This window comes from Phaseolus vulgaris, chromosome 3 (genome assembly GCF_051622355.1).
Source record: "Phaseolus vulgaris cultivar YP4 chromosome 3, ASM5162235v1, whole genome shotgun sequence".
Lineage (NCBI taxonomy): Eukaryota > Viridiplantae > Streptophyta > Magnoliopsida > Fabales > Fabaceae > Phaseolus > Phaseolus vulgaris.
The window spans coordinates 41184393-41205011 of NC_143500.1; the positions used below are offsets into that span (position 1 = coordinate 41184393).

At 38.0% G+C, this 20619-nt stretch overlaps 1 protein-coding gene across 5 annotated transcripts in view; it reads left to right on the forward strand.

Moving 5' to 3' along the window:
* Positions 1-20619, forward strand: part of LOC137807634 (protein ENHANCED DISEASE RESISTANCE 2) — a 44405-nt gene that overhangs the window by 11254 nt on the left and 12532 nt on the right. For 4 of the 5 annotated variants that reach the window (XM_090299458.1, XM_090299457.1, XM_090299459.1 and 1 more), the window contains 3 exons: positions 12205-12377; positions 12933-13034; positions 13265-13312. In XM_090299458.1, coding sequence (XP_090155584.1) covers positions 12205-12377; positions 12933-13034; positions 13265-13312 — 323 coding nt within the window. Of the gene's footprint in view, positions 1-12204; positions 12378-12932; positions 13035-13264; positions 13313-13991; positions 14051-20619 lie in introns of all 5 variants that reach the window. The other variant, XR_011080564.2, reaches the window with a different exon arrangement.

Sequence of the window (20619 nt, forward strand, 5' to 3'; positions counted from 1 at the left end):
TTGAGTTTATTAACCCAGTTTCCTCCGAAATATCCAATGCATGCTTTCTTTGAGAGATAACAATTCCATTGTTGGAGTGTACTACCTCAATCCTCAAGAAATATTTGAGTTTGCCAAGGTCTTTGATTTGAAAGTGGTGAAAAGGTGTTGTTTTATCTGTGAGATGTCATGGTGATCACTGCCTGTAAGTACAACATCATCAACATATACTACTAAATAGATACACCCATCACTAGAGTGACGGCAAAAAAATGATTGATCTGCCTTATTGCGAATCACATACCAAATTATTGAACAACAATGCTAAATTTGCCAAACCAAGTTATAGGAGACATCTTGAGGCTATATAAAGATTTGCAGAGACGAAATACCAATTTAGAAGACTCCCTTGAGAAACAAAACCTGGAGGTTGCTCCATATAAATTTCTTCCTACGAATCCCCATTAAGATAAACATTTTTGACATTCAGTTAGTAAAGAGGTCAACGTTGAAAGGCAACCATGACTATGAATAAGCAAACATGGACCACCTTTACAACTGGAGAAAAAGTGTCATCATAGTGTGAACAAAAAATTTGTGTATAACCTTTGTCCATGAGACAAGCTTTGACACGATCAATAGTACCATTAAGACTAACTTTGATAGCAAAAATCTACCTACAACCCACAACAAATTTCCCAAAAGATAAAGGAACGAGTTCCCAAGTTCCACTATTATGAAGAACACTTATTTTTATCAAGCATGATCTGATTCCAACCAGGATGGGCTAAGGCACCAACATATTTTGGAATTGACATGGAAGAAATAGACGAAAGGTAAGTATAAAGTGGTTGAGATAACTTATGACAACCCAAAGCAATATAAAGAGGAGAAAGATTATGACTAAAGCATATGGATGACAATGGAAGTTTAGGTTCAACTATTTGAGGCAGAAGGAATTGTAGGAATCACCACAAAATGTTGCCTTCATAAGAGAAATTTTTTCTTTGAAAGCTTCTCCAGAATCCGAGGACGCGCACATAAGAGGAGGGGGAAGGTTCTGAATTCACGATATTTCTTATTCAGCTCATGATAACATATTAGAATAGGAACAAAGAGAATTTTGAGAGAGAAAATAACTCTGTAATTTTATTTTGTCATTCTGGGAGTGAAGGAATACATGAAAACATATACAACAGTTACATAGACATCTGGCAACAGTTGCAGAATTAACTATCTAATTGAACATCTGACAGAAAAGTCTCTCCCAAGGTATGTACAGTATGCAAAAAGCATCACAATACAACAATCTAGGCTGGCACCCTATTTTACGTTTATGATTTGTTGCATAGCCAAATAGCATGAAAATAAAGAAATTAAATACAAATGAGTCGGTGGACTCAACCAAAACTCACTTAAGAAACAAACCTAGAAAAAGGTAAAGAACATTTATTCCTAGAAAAATCATACCTAAGATAATCTGGAATACTATCCCACCACTTGTTACAACGTTCTGTAATCACATAGCAAGCAAACTTGTTAGCATGATGGTTCTTTTTCCTATAAATATAAGAAACATGTTTAAAATGATTACCACATTTAAACTTCATATCTTGCCACTTAGACCACAAATTCCAAAGAACAATCTGATTATTCTGAAATGGTGGAGCAACCATTCCAACCACAAACTACGCCAACCTCTATCAAAAGAAAAATCAACCGCATAAGCAACTCCCATGATTTCAGGATGAATGGATTAATAAATTCTGAGGAAAATAGAAAAAAACATCCTATTAAAGGAAAAGAAAGAATAGAGTAAATCCCTTGTGTATATTGAACACATAGGGTTATGTTTATATAGGAAAAAGAAACATATGGGCTAAGCCCATTACATAAATATGAGATATCTAACAATATCTATAATATCTCATAATATCAAATAATATCTAATTATATCTAATAATATCTAATTATATCTAATAATATCTAACACTCCCCCTCAAGCTGGTGCATATAGATCATATGTACCCAGCTTGTTACAAATGTAATCAATATTAGGTCCTCGTAAGGGTTTAGTAAAAATATCTGCTAATTGATTATTTGAATTAACAAACTCAGTCTTGATATCTCCTGATATAATCTTTTCTCGAATGAAATGACAATCAATCTCAATATGTTTTGTCCTTTCATGAAAAACTGGATTTGAGCTAATATGAAGAGCAGCCTGATTATCACATATCAGTGTCATTTGAGTAACCTCTCCAATTGCAATTCTTTAAGTAACTGTTTAAGCCAAATAAGCTCACAAGTAGCCGAGGCCATAGCTCTATATTCTGCTTCTGCACTAGATCTTGCCACAACACTTTGTTTCTTGCTCTTCCAAGAGATCAAGTTATCACCAATGGAGACACAATAACCAGAAGTTGACCTTCTATCAGATGGAGATCCTGCCCAATCAGCATCTGAATAACAAACGACTTTAGTATGGTTATTATGACCATATAGCAAACCTTTTCCAGGAGAGCCTTTAATGTACTTCACTATACGAATGACTGCATTCCAATGATCTTCACATGGAGAATTAAGAAATTGACTCACCACACTGACTGCAAAGGAAATATCAGGACGAGTAACAGTGAGATAGTTCAATCTTCCAACTAATCTCCTGTACTTCTCAGGATCTGAAAGAGGCTCCCCCTGATTGGGTAGAAGCTTGACGTTGGGATCCATGGGAGTATCAACAGATTTCGAATTCATCAACCCAATTTCCTCCAAAATATCTAATGCGTATTTTCTTTGAGAGATAACAATACCAGTATTGGATTGTGCTACCTCAATACCCAAGAAATATCTGAGTTTGCCAAGATCTTTGGTCTGAAAGTGTTGACAAAGGTGTTGTTTTACTTGTGAGATGCCATGATGATCACTGCCTGTAAGAACAATGTCATCAACATATACTACAAGATAGATACACCCAACACTTGAGTGACGATAAAACTGAATGATCTCCTTCACTGCGAGTCATACCAAATTGTTGAACAACATTGCTAAATTTTCCAAACCAAGCCCTAGGAGACTGCTTGAGGCCATATAAGGATTTGCGAAGACGACATACAAATCCAGAAGACTCCCCCTAAGCAACAAAACCGGGAGGTTGCTCCATATAAATTTCTTCCTGCAAATCCCCATTAAGAAAAGCATTTTTAACATCCAGTTGATAAAGAGACCATTGTTGAAGAGCAGCCATAGCTATGAATAAGCGAACAGAGGCCATCTTTGCTACTGGAGAAAAAGTATCACCATAGTCTAAACCAAAAATTTGGGTATAACCCTTAGCCACAAGACGAGCTTTGAGACGATCAATAATACCATCAGGACCAACTTTGATAGCAAAAATCCACCTGCAACCAACAACAGATTTCCTAGATGGTAAAGGAACAAGTTCCCAAGTTCCATTATTCTGAAGCACATTCATTTCATCAAGCATGGCGTGACGCCAACCAGGATGGGCTAAGGCATCACCTACAGATTTTGGAATGGATACAGAAGAAATAGACGAAAGGCAGGTATAAAAGGGTTGAGATAGTCTATGGTAACTCAAAGCAGTATAATGTGGAGAGGGATTACGAGTAGAACGTATACCTTTACGGATAGCAATAGGAAGATCAGGTTCAACAGTCGGAGGTTCAACTACAGGAGCCGGAGGGGGATGAGGTGTTGGCACCAGAATAGAGTCTGCTGATGGACGATGAGACGGTTGACGACGACTATACACCTGAAGAGTTGGCGGCGGTGGTGAATTGTTAGGTGCACTAGGCACAACAAGAGGAATATTAACTTGATTATATGAAGAAATTGAAGGAGAAAGACAAGACTTAAAAGTAAAGGGAATATTCACTAAAGGTGACATCTGCTGAAATAAAATAACGATTTAAAGACGGTGAGAAACATTTATATCCTTTCTGTGATCTAGTGAACCCTAAAAAGACACATTTGTGTGACTTAGGAGATAATTTATCAAGACCAGGACTAAAATTATGAACAAAACATGTGGACCCAAAAACTTTGGGAGGTAAAGAGTAGAGAGGGTCATGTGGAAATAAAATAGAATGAGGAATTTTGTTATCTAAAACTGAAGATGGCATGCGATTAATGAGATAACATGCACTAAAGTTTGATGAAGAATACCATGAGAAGCCATAAAATTTTTAAAAGAATGAGAAAGATTCTCACGTCCATTATCACAGCGCAAAATTCTGATGGAAATTCCAAATTGATTTTTAATTTCATTATAAAATATTTGAAATATAGAAAACAACTCAGAACGGTTTTTCATTAAAAATACCCAAGTACATCTTGAATAATCATCAATTAAAGTAACAAAATACTGAAATCCTAAATTAGACTTAATACGACTTGGTCCCCAAATGTCAGAGTGAACTAAGGCAAAAGGAGATGAAGCACGTTGTGAGACACTACTAGGAAAAGAACTACGAATGTGCTAATTGACACGACTCACACGATAAAGTAGACACATTAGACAAACTTGGAACAAGCTGTTGCATCTTGGCAAGACTAGGATGACCCAACCGAGCATGAATGAGAGATGGAAAATCCATAATTGCGCCAACATGTGCAGAGATCTGTAGTTGATAAAGTCCATGAGACTCACATCCGGTGCCAATCATCCGTCCCGAACTCCGGTCCTGTAAAGTAACAGAATCTTTGGTAAAAGAAATAACACAGTCAAGGGAACGAGTGAGACGACTAATGGATAATAAGTTAAATGGAGACCCAGGGACATAAAGAACATTATCAATAGATAAAGATGAAAATATATTAATAGTACCAACACCATGTGATGGTACCCTATATCCATTGGCCATGGTAACTGAAGGTAAATAACCCGTAGTAGATAGGGAAGTGAAAAAAGATTTATTACCAGTAATGTGATCAGTGGCACCTGAATCTAGAACCCAAGGGCCATGGGAAGTGGAGTGAGTGAGGCCAACAAAAGATGTACCTGAATGTGCAACAGAAGCCGTGGAACTAAGGTTCTGACGATCCTCATACCATTTAAGAAATTCATTGAAAATAGCAGGCTGGCTTGGGGTATCAATTGAAGTATGGTCCATGGTAGAAGGTTGCACAGGGGCAATTTGAGCAACCGCAACAGATCTAGGAGGACGACCATGTAAGGCATAACATCGGTCAATTTTGTGGCCAAGTTTGCCACAATGGTCACACTTGTGACGCCCTTTGCTCGACTTGTGAGGGCGAGTACGATCATTATGCTGAGAGACTAAAGCAGAAGAGTCATCAACATCAGACGTTATATCAGCGGTGTGTTTACCTCGCACGCGCAAAAGGGTAGAACAAATGGAAGTAAAATTGGGCACAATAGGAGATCCCAAAATTTGATCACGAACGTGAGAATAATCATCAGGAAGGCCATGTAAACCCAATAACATGAAGAACTTGGATCTTTGTTCTAGTTCTTGAGAAGGAGTAGAGGCAGGAGGTAATAACTCATTAAAATCATGAAGAAGAGCATGAAGTTTACCTAGATATTCTGCCATTGTACCATCGAGACGTTTGGGAGCAACAATTGTGAGAAGATTTTGACACACACCATAAAGACGTTGAGTATCATTGGTGTATAATAATTTTGCTTGTTCCCAAACTTCTGAACATGTCTCATAGGTACGAAAAATTTGTTTTAAAGATGAGTGAATGGTCGATTTGATAACAATGCATAATTGAGCATCAATTTTCAACCAACGGAAAATCTCATTTTCAGAAAGAGTAGGATGAGTAAGATGATCAACATAACCTTGACTCTTAAGTCATAATTTAATATTTGATGCCCAAGTGTCATAATTGGTTCCATCCAATTTGTCAATGGAAAGATGAACATTGGCGTAATTAGTATAAATAGATGAATCCGGTGTAATGATTGCGGAAGAAGCCACAGTGGTAGCGGCAACGGAAGAAGCCATAGTGGCAGCGGAAGCGGAAGAAGCCATAGAAGATAAGGACAAATCCAGTCACCGGTTAATTGGCGGGAGCAACAAAAATGAAGGCTCCGACAAAGATTCCGGCAACGTCTCCAGCGGAGGCTTCGACGACGACTCTGACGAAATTCCAGTGACGGCACGAGATTCCGACGACGGCTCCGATGAGATTTCGGTGGCGCCTCCGACGAGATTCCAGCGGCGGCTCCGACGAGGTAGAGACAGTGGGGCGGTGGCTGGAAAATTCCAGTGAATAGTGGGTTCACCAATAAAAATTGAACCCTAAACCCTAACCTTATGCTCTAGATATCATATTAAAGGAAAAGAAAGAATAGGGTAAATCCCTTGTGTATATTGAACACATAGGGTGATGTTTATATAGGGAAAGAAACATATGGGCTAAGCCCATTACATAAATATGAGATATCTAACAATATCTATAATATCTCATAATATCAAATAATATCTAATTATATATAATAATATCTAACAATAGGATTTTTGTATATAATGTTTTGGGAAGGTTGGGTATTAATAGTACCCAGTGCAGTAGTAATACAATGTAAATGTAAACAGTTAAGACTGTTATATACAGTTAATACTGTTATACCTAATAACAGTTAATACTGTTATACCTAATATCCCCCTTTAAATTGATGGTTTAGGATACACCATTAATTTATGCGAGAAGGCTGAAAACGGGCCAACACTTAAAGGTTTCGTAAAGACATAAGCGATTTGTAGTGTAGCAGGGACATGTAGAAGTTGTAACTACTTTTGTTGGATAGCATCACGAACAAAATGAAGGTCAAGTTCAAAGTGCTTGGTCTTGGAGTGCATAATGGGATTGGATGCAAGGAGAATAACGCCAAGATTATCAGATCGAATGGTAGGAAGAGTAGGAGGAAGACGAAGTTCAGTGAGCAGATTCTGTATCCAATTGAGTTCAGCAAGCGTGGCAGCATTGCTGCGATATTCAGCTTCAGTGGAGCTGCGAGAAACAACCTTTTGTTTCTTTGAAAGCCAAGCAATAGGATTCGATCCAAGATAAACAAGGCCTGAGGTGGATTTCCTGTCATCAGGGTCAGAACCCCAATCAACATCAGCAAAGGCATTTAGTGTGAGTTGGGATGGGCGCCGAAGATGAAGTCCATGAGTGGTAGTGCCAGCAAGGTAGCGGAGAATACGTTTAACAGCATTCCAGTAGTGATGTTGAGGGTTGCTCATGAACTGGCACGCTGTGTTGACGCTATAGGCGAGTTTTGGACGAGTGATGTGTATATATTGAAGCGAGCCTACCACTGAGCGATAGAGGGAAGGATCGTCTACAACAGTGGTAGCGTCTTTTGTTAGACGAGTAGTGGAGAGCATGGGTGTTGGTTGAGGCTTGGAGGAGAGAGCATGTTGGTTTTATGGAGGAGGTCTTGAATGTATTTGGTTTGAGAGAGATGTAAGCCTCCATCCAATGTCCAAGTGGCTTCAACACCGAGAAAATAGTGGAGAGTGCCAAGGTCTTTTAGAGCAAAATGCCGACTGAGGGAGTAAATCAGACGCTGAATGGCAGTGTTAGAATTCCCTGTAATTAGAATATTATCAACATAAATTAGGACAAAAAGAGTAATGTTATTGTGGAAGTGAAGAAAGAGGGAGGTGTCACTTTTAGTGGGATGAAAACCAAGAGAGATTAAAGTGGTACTTAGCTTGTGAAACCAGGATCTAGGTGCTTGTTTCAACCCATAGAGAGCTTTGTTAAGTTTGCAAACAGTGTTGGAGTCACTAGTTTCAAAGCCAGGAGGTTGAACTATGTATACAAATTCCTCAAGATCACCATACAAAAAGGCGTTATTAATATCAATTTGATTAAAAGACCAGTTTAATTGAAGAGCTAGAGAAAGGATAATACGTTCGGTGACAGGTTTTATCACAGGACTGAATGTTTCAAAATAGTCAAAACCTTGTTGCTGATGAAAACCTTTGGCGACGAGGCAAGCTTTATTTCGCTGAAAGGAGCCATCAGCATTGTATTTTATTTTGAAAATCCATTTGCAACCAATGGGTTGAACCCCAGGAAGAAGAGTGGTGAGAATCTAGGTGTTGTTCGTGGTTAGAGCAGCTAGCTCTTCATGCATGGCAGCAAGCCATTGGGGAAGATGTAAGGCTTCTTTGGTGGATTTGGGAAGAGGCAAAACAGGTGCAACAGTAAAAGCACTTGGACCAAGTAGAGCAGTTTTCGCGCGTGTAAGCATGGGGTGAGTGTTTTGAGGAGCAGGATTGAGGGGAGTGAAAGTAGTGGAAGACAAGTCAGAGTGAGACAACATAGAAGCAGTGGAATCAGGATGTTCATGTGAAGAATCTGAGGTGGTTGGTTGTGAGTCAGGAGCTGCTGGTTGAGATACAGAAACATGTGGTTGCTGAAAAAACAGTTAAAGAGGGTGAAGAAACAAAAGAGAAAGGGTTAGATGAAACAACATAGGGAAAAACATATTCATTAAAAGTAACATGTACATACGCCCAGTGGGAGAGAGGCACATGTAACCTTTGTGATTTGAGGCATAGCCAAGAAACACACACAAAGATGAACGAAAACTCATTTTATGTTTATTATAGGGGCGAAGAAGAGGATAACAAGCACATCCAAAGGTTTTGTAAAAAGAATAATTTGGGTGTGAGTTAAACAACAAATAATATGGACTTTGATTGTTTAAAACAGATGTGGGTAAAACATTGATAATGGAAACAACAATAGTGAAAGCATAGCCCCAGAAATGCATGGGTAATTTTGAACAAGCAAGTAAAGTCAATCCTATATCAACAATATGCCTATGCTTACGTTCAACATAACCATTTTGTTCATGAGTGTGAGGGCAGGTTAGACGATGAGATATGCCATTAGATAACAAGAAAGATTTAAAACAGAGAAATTCTTTTGCATTGTCAGTTTGAATGCTTAATAGAGGAAAACCAGTTTGTTTTTCAACATATAATTTGAAAGATTTGAAAACAGTGATGGCTTGAGATTTAGCGTGAATTAAGTAGAACCAAACATATCTAGTATAGGCATCCACAAAAGAGATGTAAGTAGCACCATTAATTGTAGGGGTAGCAGACGACCCCTAAATGTCAATGAAAACAAGTTGTAAAGGTTTAAAGTATATAGTTTGAGAAGCATTAAAAGGAAGCTGATGGGACTTGCCAACAACACAGGATTCACAAAATTCACGTTTAACAGTAAAAGGTATATTACAAATCTTCATAATTTGGTGAATCACTCTTGGTTGGGCATGACCAAACCGGGAGTGCCGCATATGATAAGCAGAAGAGCCAGTAGTAATAGCAGTATTGTGAGCAGAATAGGGTGCAGTTTGAACAAGATTTGGAAACATATAAAGACCATCTTTAAGCTTGCCTTGAAGCAGGATTTTGTTGGTTCCCTGACGTTTAACAAGGCAAACATCAGCATGAAACTCAAAGTAAACGTGATTATCACTTGCAAACCTAGAAACACTTAACAAATTTTTAGAAATAGTAGGCACATGCAAAAAATGTTGCAAGGAGAAGGTATTATGGGTATTAAGATCTGTAAAACTGGCAGAACCAATAGAAGTAATAGGACGCTGGAAACCATTACCTACAACCACCTCTTCCGAACCTGTGTAAGGAGTGGTTGTGGAGAGATTTTTGCTGTTGGCAGTGAGATGGTGGGAGGCACCACTATCAGGATACCAAAGCGGGTCATGGAGAGTATTGGGGGTTCCGAGGATTGAAGGTTCATCATCACCAAGAGATGTAGAAAAATGGGCAGTATTAGCAGTAACTTGGGATTGGGTAGAAGAATCAAATCTATGCCAGCAGTGAAGAGCAGTGTGGTCATATTTTCCACAAATTTGGCAATGCACCCGGGTTGAAGAAGAATTAGATGGCATTTTGGGGAAGTTCTTGGATGGTGTAAAACGAGGTTTTGAATAAAACCGTTGTTTAGCAGGAGCAGCGGGGTGGAAGGAGGAGGGATAATTTGTAGAACTGGAGTTGTAATGAGAGAAAGAATGTGGGACAGAAGCAACACTGGCCTGCAAAATCTGATCAACCGATTGTTTATTCCTTTCAATACGATTTTCTTGGGCAAGGAGCAGCGCTTCAATGTCTGCTACCGTGTATGGGTCAAGGCGAGTTATGACAGGGGTGATAAAAGGGTCGTATTCGTCAGATAGCCCATCAAGAACAACTTCAATGTGATCTTCTGTAGAAATTGGACAACCCACAACAGCCAATTGGTCCACGGTTTTCTTGATATCAAGAAGGTAAGCAGTGATGGAGCGATCCTTCTTGGGTGTACACAGCTGTTGTTTGTGCTTCTTTATTTGAGCACGAGTTTGAGACGCATAATGGGTCTGGAGTTTTTCCCAGACTTGGTTTGAAGTTTCCAGTCCAACCATCTGAGTTAGGATGCCTGCAGTCATAGATGCTAATAACCAGGCCAAGATTGCCTGATCTTGACGACCATACTGGATGTATTTTGAATTAACAATTGGGGAAGAGTCTTCTTCGGCAGAGATGAAGGAAGCGCGGAGGAGTGCAAGCACCATCCAGAAAATAAAGAAGGTCGAGGCTGAGTGGCATTAACCTGTTGTTGCCAGACAAGGAAATTGTCTTGATCCAGTTTCAGAGGGATTGGGTGTGAAAGATATGACGGAGAAGAACCTCGGGCTTGGAGGAAAAAATTTCAGAATTGGGTTCAGTGGTAGATGATGAGGCCATTTTTGGCTCTGGATACCATATAAGAGTATAGAGAGAAGGAGAGATTTAGAGAGAAGGAGAGATTTAGAGAGAAGAAAGATAGAAAATGAGTAATCTTTATTATAGGATTTTTGTATATAATGTACAGGGAAGGTTGGGTATTAATAGTACCCAGTGCAGTAGTAAATGTAAACACTTAAGATTGTTATACACAGTTAATACTGTTATACCTAATAACAGTTAATACTGTTATACCTAATAGAGCCTATCCTAGCGAGTGTTTGTTGGGGGTATCATGCCACCCACTATCGGGGCCGTTATCGGACCACCCATAATATGTTATCCCACGCACGAGTTGTCACTCTCGGCGTGAGGGGGTGTGTTGGAGATCCCACATCAACTAGAGATTAGGACATTTCATTGTATATAAGTGGATGCAAACCTCACCTCATGAGCCGGTTTAATGGGGTTGAGTTAGGCTTAAAGTCCACTTCGTAATACATTTCTACCAAAAACAAGGAGGGGCCTTCCACAAAACAGGAATTTTTAGGCTAACACTGGGTTTGATATGAATGCCAAAATGCTTAAGTATAAAAAAATTCATACATGTTAGAATTCATAGTATAAGAACACAAATTACCTATAAAACTTACCACATTATAAACCTTATTTTTAATCCACCCACAAGGCATATATTGATTATCAAACCGGATGAGGTTGTTGTACTAAACAATAGCTACTCCTATATACAATATTCACAATATCAAAGGTCTATGACCATGCATGTAATCTAGAGTTCAACTCTCGTTACCCCCATTCTTTATACAAGTAAAATTTTAGCAGAAGGTGGGTTTGGTTTGTAAATGGCTCATGTGGGAGGATTTGTGATGAGTAGGATACCCTCCAAATTCGGGAACAAAGACACCTCCACGAGAAAATGTAAGAAGGAGAAATGAGGCACAATTTAATGTTCCCCGTTCAATCATTCAAACCTCTCTAAATAGAAGTATATCAGCACTACGTGCCAAAACCCTCTAACAGAAATATTCCCACCCCCCGCATATTCTAACAATATAACAAACTCATTCTAGAATGAGTCACCACTACAAGAAAATAATATATTCCTGGATTTGTAATAAACGTAATTTGCAGCTTTGTTACACTTAATACTCCTTTTGGGCCTCTCAACTTGGGCTTCCTCCACCTGGACTGCAGTGTCCAATTTAGTTGCATCTTCAACATTCATGTGAATTTGTTAGATATAAAATTATTCACGTGCTTTCACATGTTGGCTTAAGCTTTTGGGGTTTTAGTTCATGATAATACGTGTACTCAGTCTATATATCTAGTTAGTAAAAGAAAATTGGTAAGGTTAAAATGAATAAAGGATCTTTCACTTTTGAGTAATTGGTTATAGTTGCATATAACTTAATTTCTTTTGGAATTCTAATATAATATATTTGATTATTGCATGCAGCTCCTGATCTAAGCGAAGAATTGGATCCGCATGTAACTCCTATCACAATTCCAAGTGACTTGCATGGTTCTTTATGGAAAGGAAAGGATGACAATGACACAAACTGTTGGGCTTCTCCTACTGGAAAAGGATTTATGATTAGAGGAAAGAACTATCTTAAAGATAGTTCTAAGGTTAGCAGACTATAAGTCATTCAATTATAGAGTAAACGTACAACAAATTTTTTCTTTAACTTGGATGATAGGATATTCTGCAGTAGTGTGCATTTGCTTTAGTGTCCTCAAATTAATAATTAGGTCTGTCCCTGAAATTGGGGGTTTGAACTTTGACTTTACATAATTATAAAGTACAAGTTACTTTATTTTGTTCTGGCCGAATGTGATAGGAAACTAAAGAAAATAAATAATTCTTTTAGTAATGAAAAGAAACGACACCCAATCCACTTCTTATTGCACCTCATCAGAGCCTTAGTCCTGTAACAGTTTTTCTACCAGAGAAAGATCTTGCTCCCCCACTCTAAAGTCACAATTCACTACCCTTTTCTTTTTCCCCATCTTTACCCTAAAATCTGGTCATCCTGACAAAATTATCATCACTTAACTGACTGTCATTCTGGCAGTGCGAGGCTTCTTCCTTCTAAAATATACTTTCCATATAGTGGGATTGATCTCTCACATCAAATTTTATAGGTCAATCAAAATGTCATGAACACAGAATTTGTCTTGCAGGTAGTTGGAGGAGATCCTCTTCTCAATCTTGTAGGAGTCGATTGGTTAACAGTTGATAAATCTGTAGATAGAATTGCCCTTCACCCTAAATGTTTGGTTCAGGTAATGTCAAACTTTTAACATTTTATCTTTTAATATTCGTATTGATCATTGTAAAATAGGGTTGGGGAAAGATGGTCAATTTTCATTGGACATGTTATTTAAGAAAAAAAGGTTGAAAATTTCTAAATATTATTCTATTTTGTAATGTACAAGGTTTTTCATTGTATATAAGACTACATGTATGTTTCCCTGAAAATATATTCATATAATCTTTTCCTTCTGAATTTCAGTCAGAAGCTGGGAAAAAGCTTCCATTTATCCTTGTCATCAATCTCCAGGTATGGATGTTATTGCTTTTGCTTTCAACACATACAAATTGGGAAAAGTTAAGGTTATTAATTGTGTGAATGTTAGAGATCCTACTATGAGTAGCGATATAACTAAAATGTTATATATAAATTGAAAGAAACTTTCACCTTATTAGTTAACTTTTGAAGTTGAATTAGATTTTGAATCCAAATTATATGATGACATAAATGTTTGTCGTAACTGGTGCATAATTAGGAGATAATTATTTCGTAATAAAGTGCAGATTTCATTATCTATTTATTAGGACAAATTTGATATCTTTTAGTGATTTCATTTGATTTATATAACTTTAATTACTTATTATTTCTTGCTTTCATTACCGATTATTTCTTTCTTTAAATCACATTTGTAAATATATCAAAAATACATTTCATCTATTTCTTTCAACTTGGTATCTAGGAGACTCTGCTTCTACAATCCTTTTTTTAGCAGCCTTCATTGCTGCAATTATTTTTCTGGGCAGCCTTTATTGCTGCAATTACTTTTTCTGGGCAGCCTTAATTGCTGCAACTGTTTTTTCTTTTTTTTCTTCTCTTTTCTCCATTGCCCACCACCTTGCACCATTGTGACCGTCACTGCCACTGCTATTGACCATCGGAAACCGCCACCGGAAATTTTTTCCGACAAACTTTTTTTTTTTGTGAACAGGACCAAATTTTGCCAATCTGCAAAGCTCAATTGATTTTGAGCTCTCATGGATTCCCTTAGTAAGACATCTAGCACTTCTTTTTGGATCTATTGAGTTGCCTATTACGAATATTTTATTGGACCACCATAGATGTTTACTCCTATAAACTTTCGATGTTTAGTCCTTAGTGTAAGGAGAAATGTCTTGGAGATATCAAACTTACTTGTGATATGACTAAAATAGTGTATATAAATGTTGGACAACCCTTAAAATCAATTGTTAGGTCCTTGATTATTCAATGATTCTTTGAAATGGTAAAATGCAACATGTCCAAACTTAAGGCACACCTGACATTGAATGTTGGAATAGTAACCACTACAACCTCCATGATGATCACTATGACCACCACAATCACCACCACGAGAGCCACTAGAAAAGGATTCATAGTTGTTGAGTAAGGAGAAAATATTTTGTTATGTTTTAAGAAGCTTTTATAATCATTACAAGTGTGATGTTGTAAGATACTAGGAATCCTTTTGTAATCATTACTTTAGGGATAGAGTTCTCTCTATATATAGATGCTTATGTATTGTTCCAATTATTCAATTTCAATAAGACCTTTTTCTCCCATACCAACTTAATCCTTTTTAAGTTGGTGTCAGAGCTCTAGATATTGAGAGCTTCGGCTTTGCATATTTCCATTATTGTCTTTGTTTGTAGTTTCCATTTTTTAGAGTTGCCTAAAGTGCAATCATTTCCTTTGTTTATCTAAGTTGCCTTAAGTGCACCAAGTTTGTTTCACAACCACTATCACTATCACGGATGCCACCACCACCGCTTGCAAAGCATCCAATCTGATCAACGACCACACATGGATATTTGTCTTCCTCTTATTTGATAGCTCCTGGAGTCTTGTCGCCATCGGAGCGTCCACGCACAGAACAAACACCCTTCTTTGCGCGTGGGTTTCACATGCCACAATTTTCTAGCGCATGACGACTTGTCTACCCACAATTCTTCCCGCCGCTTGCTTTATCGAAGTTGACCTGAGGTGGTGGTTCCAAATCTGCCCTTGTTCAGCACTTTCACCTCAAGTTGTGTGTCTCTCCTTTGAAAGAGCATTATTCATAGTTCGCTTTTGTTTGTCTATCTGTTTTTTTTTTAAAATAAAGAGATAACGAATCTCTTCTTTTTGGCATAGCAACTCCACTAAGCAATATGGATCTTTCGTGTTTGCCTAATGATAGCTATCTTAATGATTGAAATTATCTCCAATGGACTCAATTTATTAGCCACACAGGTATAGGAAGGTAGGCTTAACCATATTGAAGGGGAGGCCATATCCCAAGATAACCCTATGAGTTAGCAAATAAGATCTTTGTAGTCAAACATGGCTCTCTCTATTGTAGAATACCAAGTTATACTAAAGGGTTTATGAATTAAGTTGGACTAGTATCGAAATTTATTGCTTGAAAATAGCAGGGATGTTTTCACCCTTTCTCATTTTGTTGAATGATACTGAATATTAAATTTCTTACTATGATTGAATCTTGAATATGACCCCAGGGGGACAAATTATGGGCACGGAAAGATTTCTCTCTCTTTCTGAGGTCTTCTACATTGTTCAGGTTCAGGAAACTCATCGAATTGTCATAATTAATGAGCCCTCCTCTAAAGGAGTTGTCATGTTCTTTGGAAGGGCTTCCAAACCTAAGACCTAAAATCCTGGGAACATGAACTAAACTAAAAAGGCTAAACTAAAAAGGTAAGGAGGATCATTGGTGCTCTCATTGTGAGAAATCTGGTCACATCAAGAAGACATGCTTCAAGTACATAGAAAAGAGAAAACTTTCATTTGTCTTGTAGAACTAAAAGATCAGCCCTCAAGGAAGATATTGAAAATTCCACATCGGCTAGAGATAAAACAAATTTACAGTTTATAAGTGGGAGCAATTCTCACATTTTAAGCCGGTTTTGTGAGAATAAGGTAGGCTTAAACTCACTTCCTAATATGATATCAGAGTATCTTAGTGAGGTTCGTCGGTCTATCATGCCCCTTGCTGTTGAGCTGTTGTTGGACCACCTATAAATATCTAGTCTCATGTACGAGATGACCATGCCTTAGCGTGAGGAGTGTGTATTGGTCACACATAAACTAGAAACAAGATCAATTTATAGTATATAAGTGGGGGTAATAGTTACCTTCCAAGTTGGTTTTATGAGGATGAGTTAGGTTTAAACTAACTTCCTAATATAGTATCAGGGTCTATCTTAACAAGTTTTATTAGACCTATCGTGTCACCTACTATTGGGTCTGCCACCCACAAATAGTTAGTCTCACACACAAGATATACATCTCTCGGCATGAGGGGAGATGTTGGAGATGTCATGTCAACTAAAAATAAGGTCAATTTACAGTTTATAAGTGAGGACAATCATCCCCTTACACGCTGGTATTGTGAAGTTGAATTAGGCATAAACTCACTTACAAGATGATTTTGTGAGGTTGAGTTAGGCATAAACTCACTTACTAAGATGGTATCAAAGCTACTCAAAATCTATCCTAGTTACGTTCTTTGGGGCTATTATGCCACTGTTATTAGACTCCTGTTAGATCACCCATAAATATCTATACCCATGCTTGAGATGACCATTCCTCGGCGTGAGGGAATGTGTTGGAGATCTCACATCAACTAAGAATAAGACTAGATTATAATATATAAGTGGGTGCAATCTTCAAATTACGAGTTGGTTTAGTGATGTTGAGTTAGACTTAAATTCCACTATCTCTAACAAATATGTAATCCCATGCACGAGATGTGTATCGTCTTTATTAAAGGAAAAGAAAGAATAGGGTAAATCCCTTGTGTATATTGAACACATAGGGTTATGTTTATATAGGAAAAAGAAACATATGGGCTAAGCCCATTACATAAATATGAGATATCTAACAATATCTATAATATCTCATAATATCAAATAATATCTAATTATATCTAATAATATCTAATTATATCTAATAATATCTAACACTCCCCCTCAAGCTGGTGCATATAGATCATATGTACCCAGCTTGTTACAAATGTAATCAATCCTAGGTCCTCGTAAGGGTTTAGTAAAAATATCTGCTAATTGATTATTTGAATTAACAAACTCAGTCTTGATATCTCCTGATATAATCTTTTCTCGAATGAAATGACAATCAATCTCAATATGTTTTGTCCTTTCATGAAAAACTGGATTTGAGCTAATATGAAGAGCAGCCTGATTATCACATATCAGTGTCATTTGAGTAACCTCTCCAAATTGCAATTCTTTAAGTAACTGTTTAAGCCAAATAAGCTCACAAGTAGCCGAGGCCATAGCTCTATATTCTGCTTCTGCACTACATCTTGCCACAACACTTTGTTTCTTGCTCTTCCAAGAGATCAAGTTATCACCAATGGAGACACAATAACCAGAAGTTGACCTTCTATCAGATGGAGATCCTGCCCATTCAGCATCTGAATAACAAACGACTTTAGTATGGTTATTATGACCATATAACAAACCTTTTCCACGAGAGCCTTTAATGTACTTCACTATACAAATGACTGCATTCCAATGATCTTCACATGGAGAATTAAGAAATTGACTCACCACACTGACTGCAAAGGAAATATCAGGACGAGTAACAGTGAGATAGTTCAATCTTCCAACTAATCTCCTGTACTTCTCAGGATCTGAAAGAGGCTCCCCTTGATTGGGTAGAAGCTTGACGTTGGGATCCATGGGAGTATCAACAGATTTCGAATTCATGAACCCAATTTCCTCCAAAATATCTAATGCGTATTTTCTTTGAGAGATAACAATACCAGTATTGGATTGTGCTACCTCAATCCCCAAGAAATATCTGAGTTTGCCAAGATCTTTGGTCTGAAAGTGTTGACAAAGGTGTTATTTTACTTGTGAGATGCCATGGTGATCACTGCCTGTAAGAACAATGTCATCAACATATACTACAAGATAGATACACCCAGCACTCGAGTGACGATAAAAAACTGAATGATCGCCTTCACTGCGAGTCATACCAAATTGTTGAACAACATTGCTAAATTTTCCAAACCAAGCCCTAGGAGACTGCTTGAGGCCATATAAGGATTTGCGAAGACGACATACCAATCCAGAAGACTCCCCCTGAGCAACAAAACCGGGAGGTTGCTCCATATAAATTTCTTCCTGCAAATCCCCATTAAGAAAAGCATTCTTAACATCCAGTTGATAAAGAGGCCATTGTTGAAGAGCAGCCATAGCTATGAATAAGCGAACAGAGGCCATCTTTGCTACTGGAGAAAAAGTATCACCATAGTCTAAACCAAAAATTTGGGTATAATCCTTAGCCACAAGACGAGCTTTGAGACGATCAATAGTACCATCAGGACCAACTTTGATAGCAAAAATCCACCTGCAACCAACAACAGATTTCCTAGATGGTAAAGGAACAAGTTCCCAAGTTCCATTATTCTGAAGCGCATTCATTTCATCAAGCATGGCCTGACGCCAACCAGGATGGGCTAAGGCATCACCTACAGATTTTGGAAAGGATATAGAAGAAATAGACGAAAGGCAGGTATAAAAGGGTTGAGATAGTCTATGGTAACTCAAAGCAGTATAATGTGGAGAGGGATTACGAGTAGAACGTATACCTTTACGAATAGCAATAGGAAGATCAGGTTCAACAGTCGGAGGTTCAACTATAGGAGCCGGAGGGGGATGAGGTGTTGGCACCAGAATAGAGTCTGCTGATGGACGATGAGACGGTTGACGACGACTATACACCTGAAGAGTTGGCGGCGGTGGTGAATTGTTAGGTGCACTAGGCACAACAAGAGGAATATTAACTTGATTAGATGAAAAAATTGAAGGAGAAGGACAAGACTTAAAGTAAAGGGAAGATTCACTGAAGGTGACATCTGCTGAAATAAAATAATGGTTTAAAAACGGTGAGAAACATTTATATCCTTTTTGTGATCTAGTGAACCCTAAAAAGACACATTTGTGTGACTTAGGAGATAATTTATCAAGACCAGGACTAAAATTATGAACAAAACATTTGGACCCAAAAACTTTGGGAGGTAAAGAGTGGAGAGGGTCATGTGGAAATAAAATAGAATGAGGAATTTTGTTATCTAAAACTGAAGATGGCATGCGATTAATGAGATAACATGCACTAAGAACAGCATCACCCCAAAAACGCTGAGGAACATCACCATGGATTAAAATAGTACGAGTTGTTTCAACAAGATGTCTATTCTTGCGCTCAGCTACCCCATTTTGTTGAGGTGTATAAGCACATGAAGTTTGATGAAGAATACCATGAGAAGCCATAAATTTTTTAAAAGAATGAGAAAGATACTCACGTCCATTATCACTGCGCAAAATTCGGATGGAAATTCCAAATTGATTTTTAATTTCATTGTAAAATATTTGAAATATAGAAAACAACTCAGAATGGTTTTTCATTAAAAATACCCAAGTACATCTTGAATAATCATCAATAAAAGTAACAAAATACTGAAATCCTAAATTAGACTTAATACGACTTGGTCCCCAAATGTCAGAGTGAACTAAGGCAAAAGGAGATGAAGCACGTTGTGAGACACTACGAGGAAAAGAACTACGAATGTGCTAACTGACACGACTCACACGATAAAGTAGACACATTAGACAAACTTGGAACAAGCTGTTGCATCTTGGCAAGACTAGGATGACCCAATCGAGCATGAATGAGAGATGGAGAATCCATAATTGCGCCAACATGTGCAGAGATCTGTAGTTGATAAAGTCCATGAGACTCACATCCGGTGCCAATCATCCGTCCCGAACTCCGGTCCTGTAAAGTAACAGAATCTTTGGTAAAAGAAATAACACAGTCAAGGGAACGAGTGAGACGACTAATGGATAATAAGTTAAATGGAGACCCAGGGACATAAAGAACATTATCAATAGATAAAGATGAAAAAAGATTAATAGTACCAACACCATGTGATGGTACCCTATATCCATTGGCCATGGGAACTGAAGGTAAATAACCCGTAGTAGATAAGGAAGAGAAAAAAGATTTATTACCAGTAATGTGATCAGTGGCACCTGAATCTAGAACCCAAGGGCCATGGGAAGTGGAGTGAGTGAGGCCAACAAAAGATGTACCTGAATGTGCAACAGAAGCCGTGGAACTAGGGTTGTGACGATCCTCATACCATTTAAGAAATTCATTGAAAATAGCAGGTTGGCTTGGGGTATCAATTGAAGTATGGTCCATGGTAGAAGGTTGCAAAGGGGCAATTTGAGCAACCGTAACAGATCTAGGAGGACGACCATGTAAGGCATAACATCTGTCAATTTTGTGGCCAAGTTTGCCACAATGGTCACACTTGTGACGCCCTTTGCCCGGCTTGTGAGGGCGAGTACGATCATTATGCTGAGATACTAAAGCAGAAGAGTCATCAACATGAGATGTTATATCAGCGGTGTGTTTACCTGGCACGCGCAAAAGGGTAGAACAAGTGGAAGTAAAATTGGGCACAATAGGAGATCCCAAAGTTTGATCACGAACGTGAGAATAATCATCAGGAAGACCATGTAAACCCAATAACATGAAGAACTTGG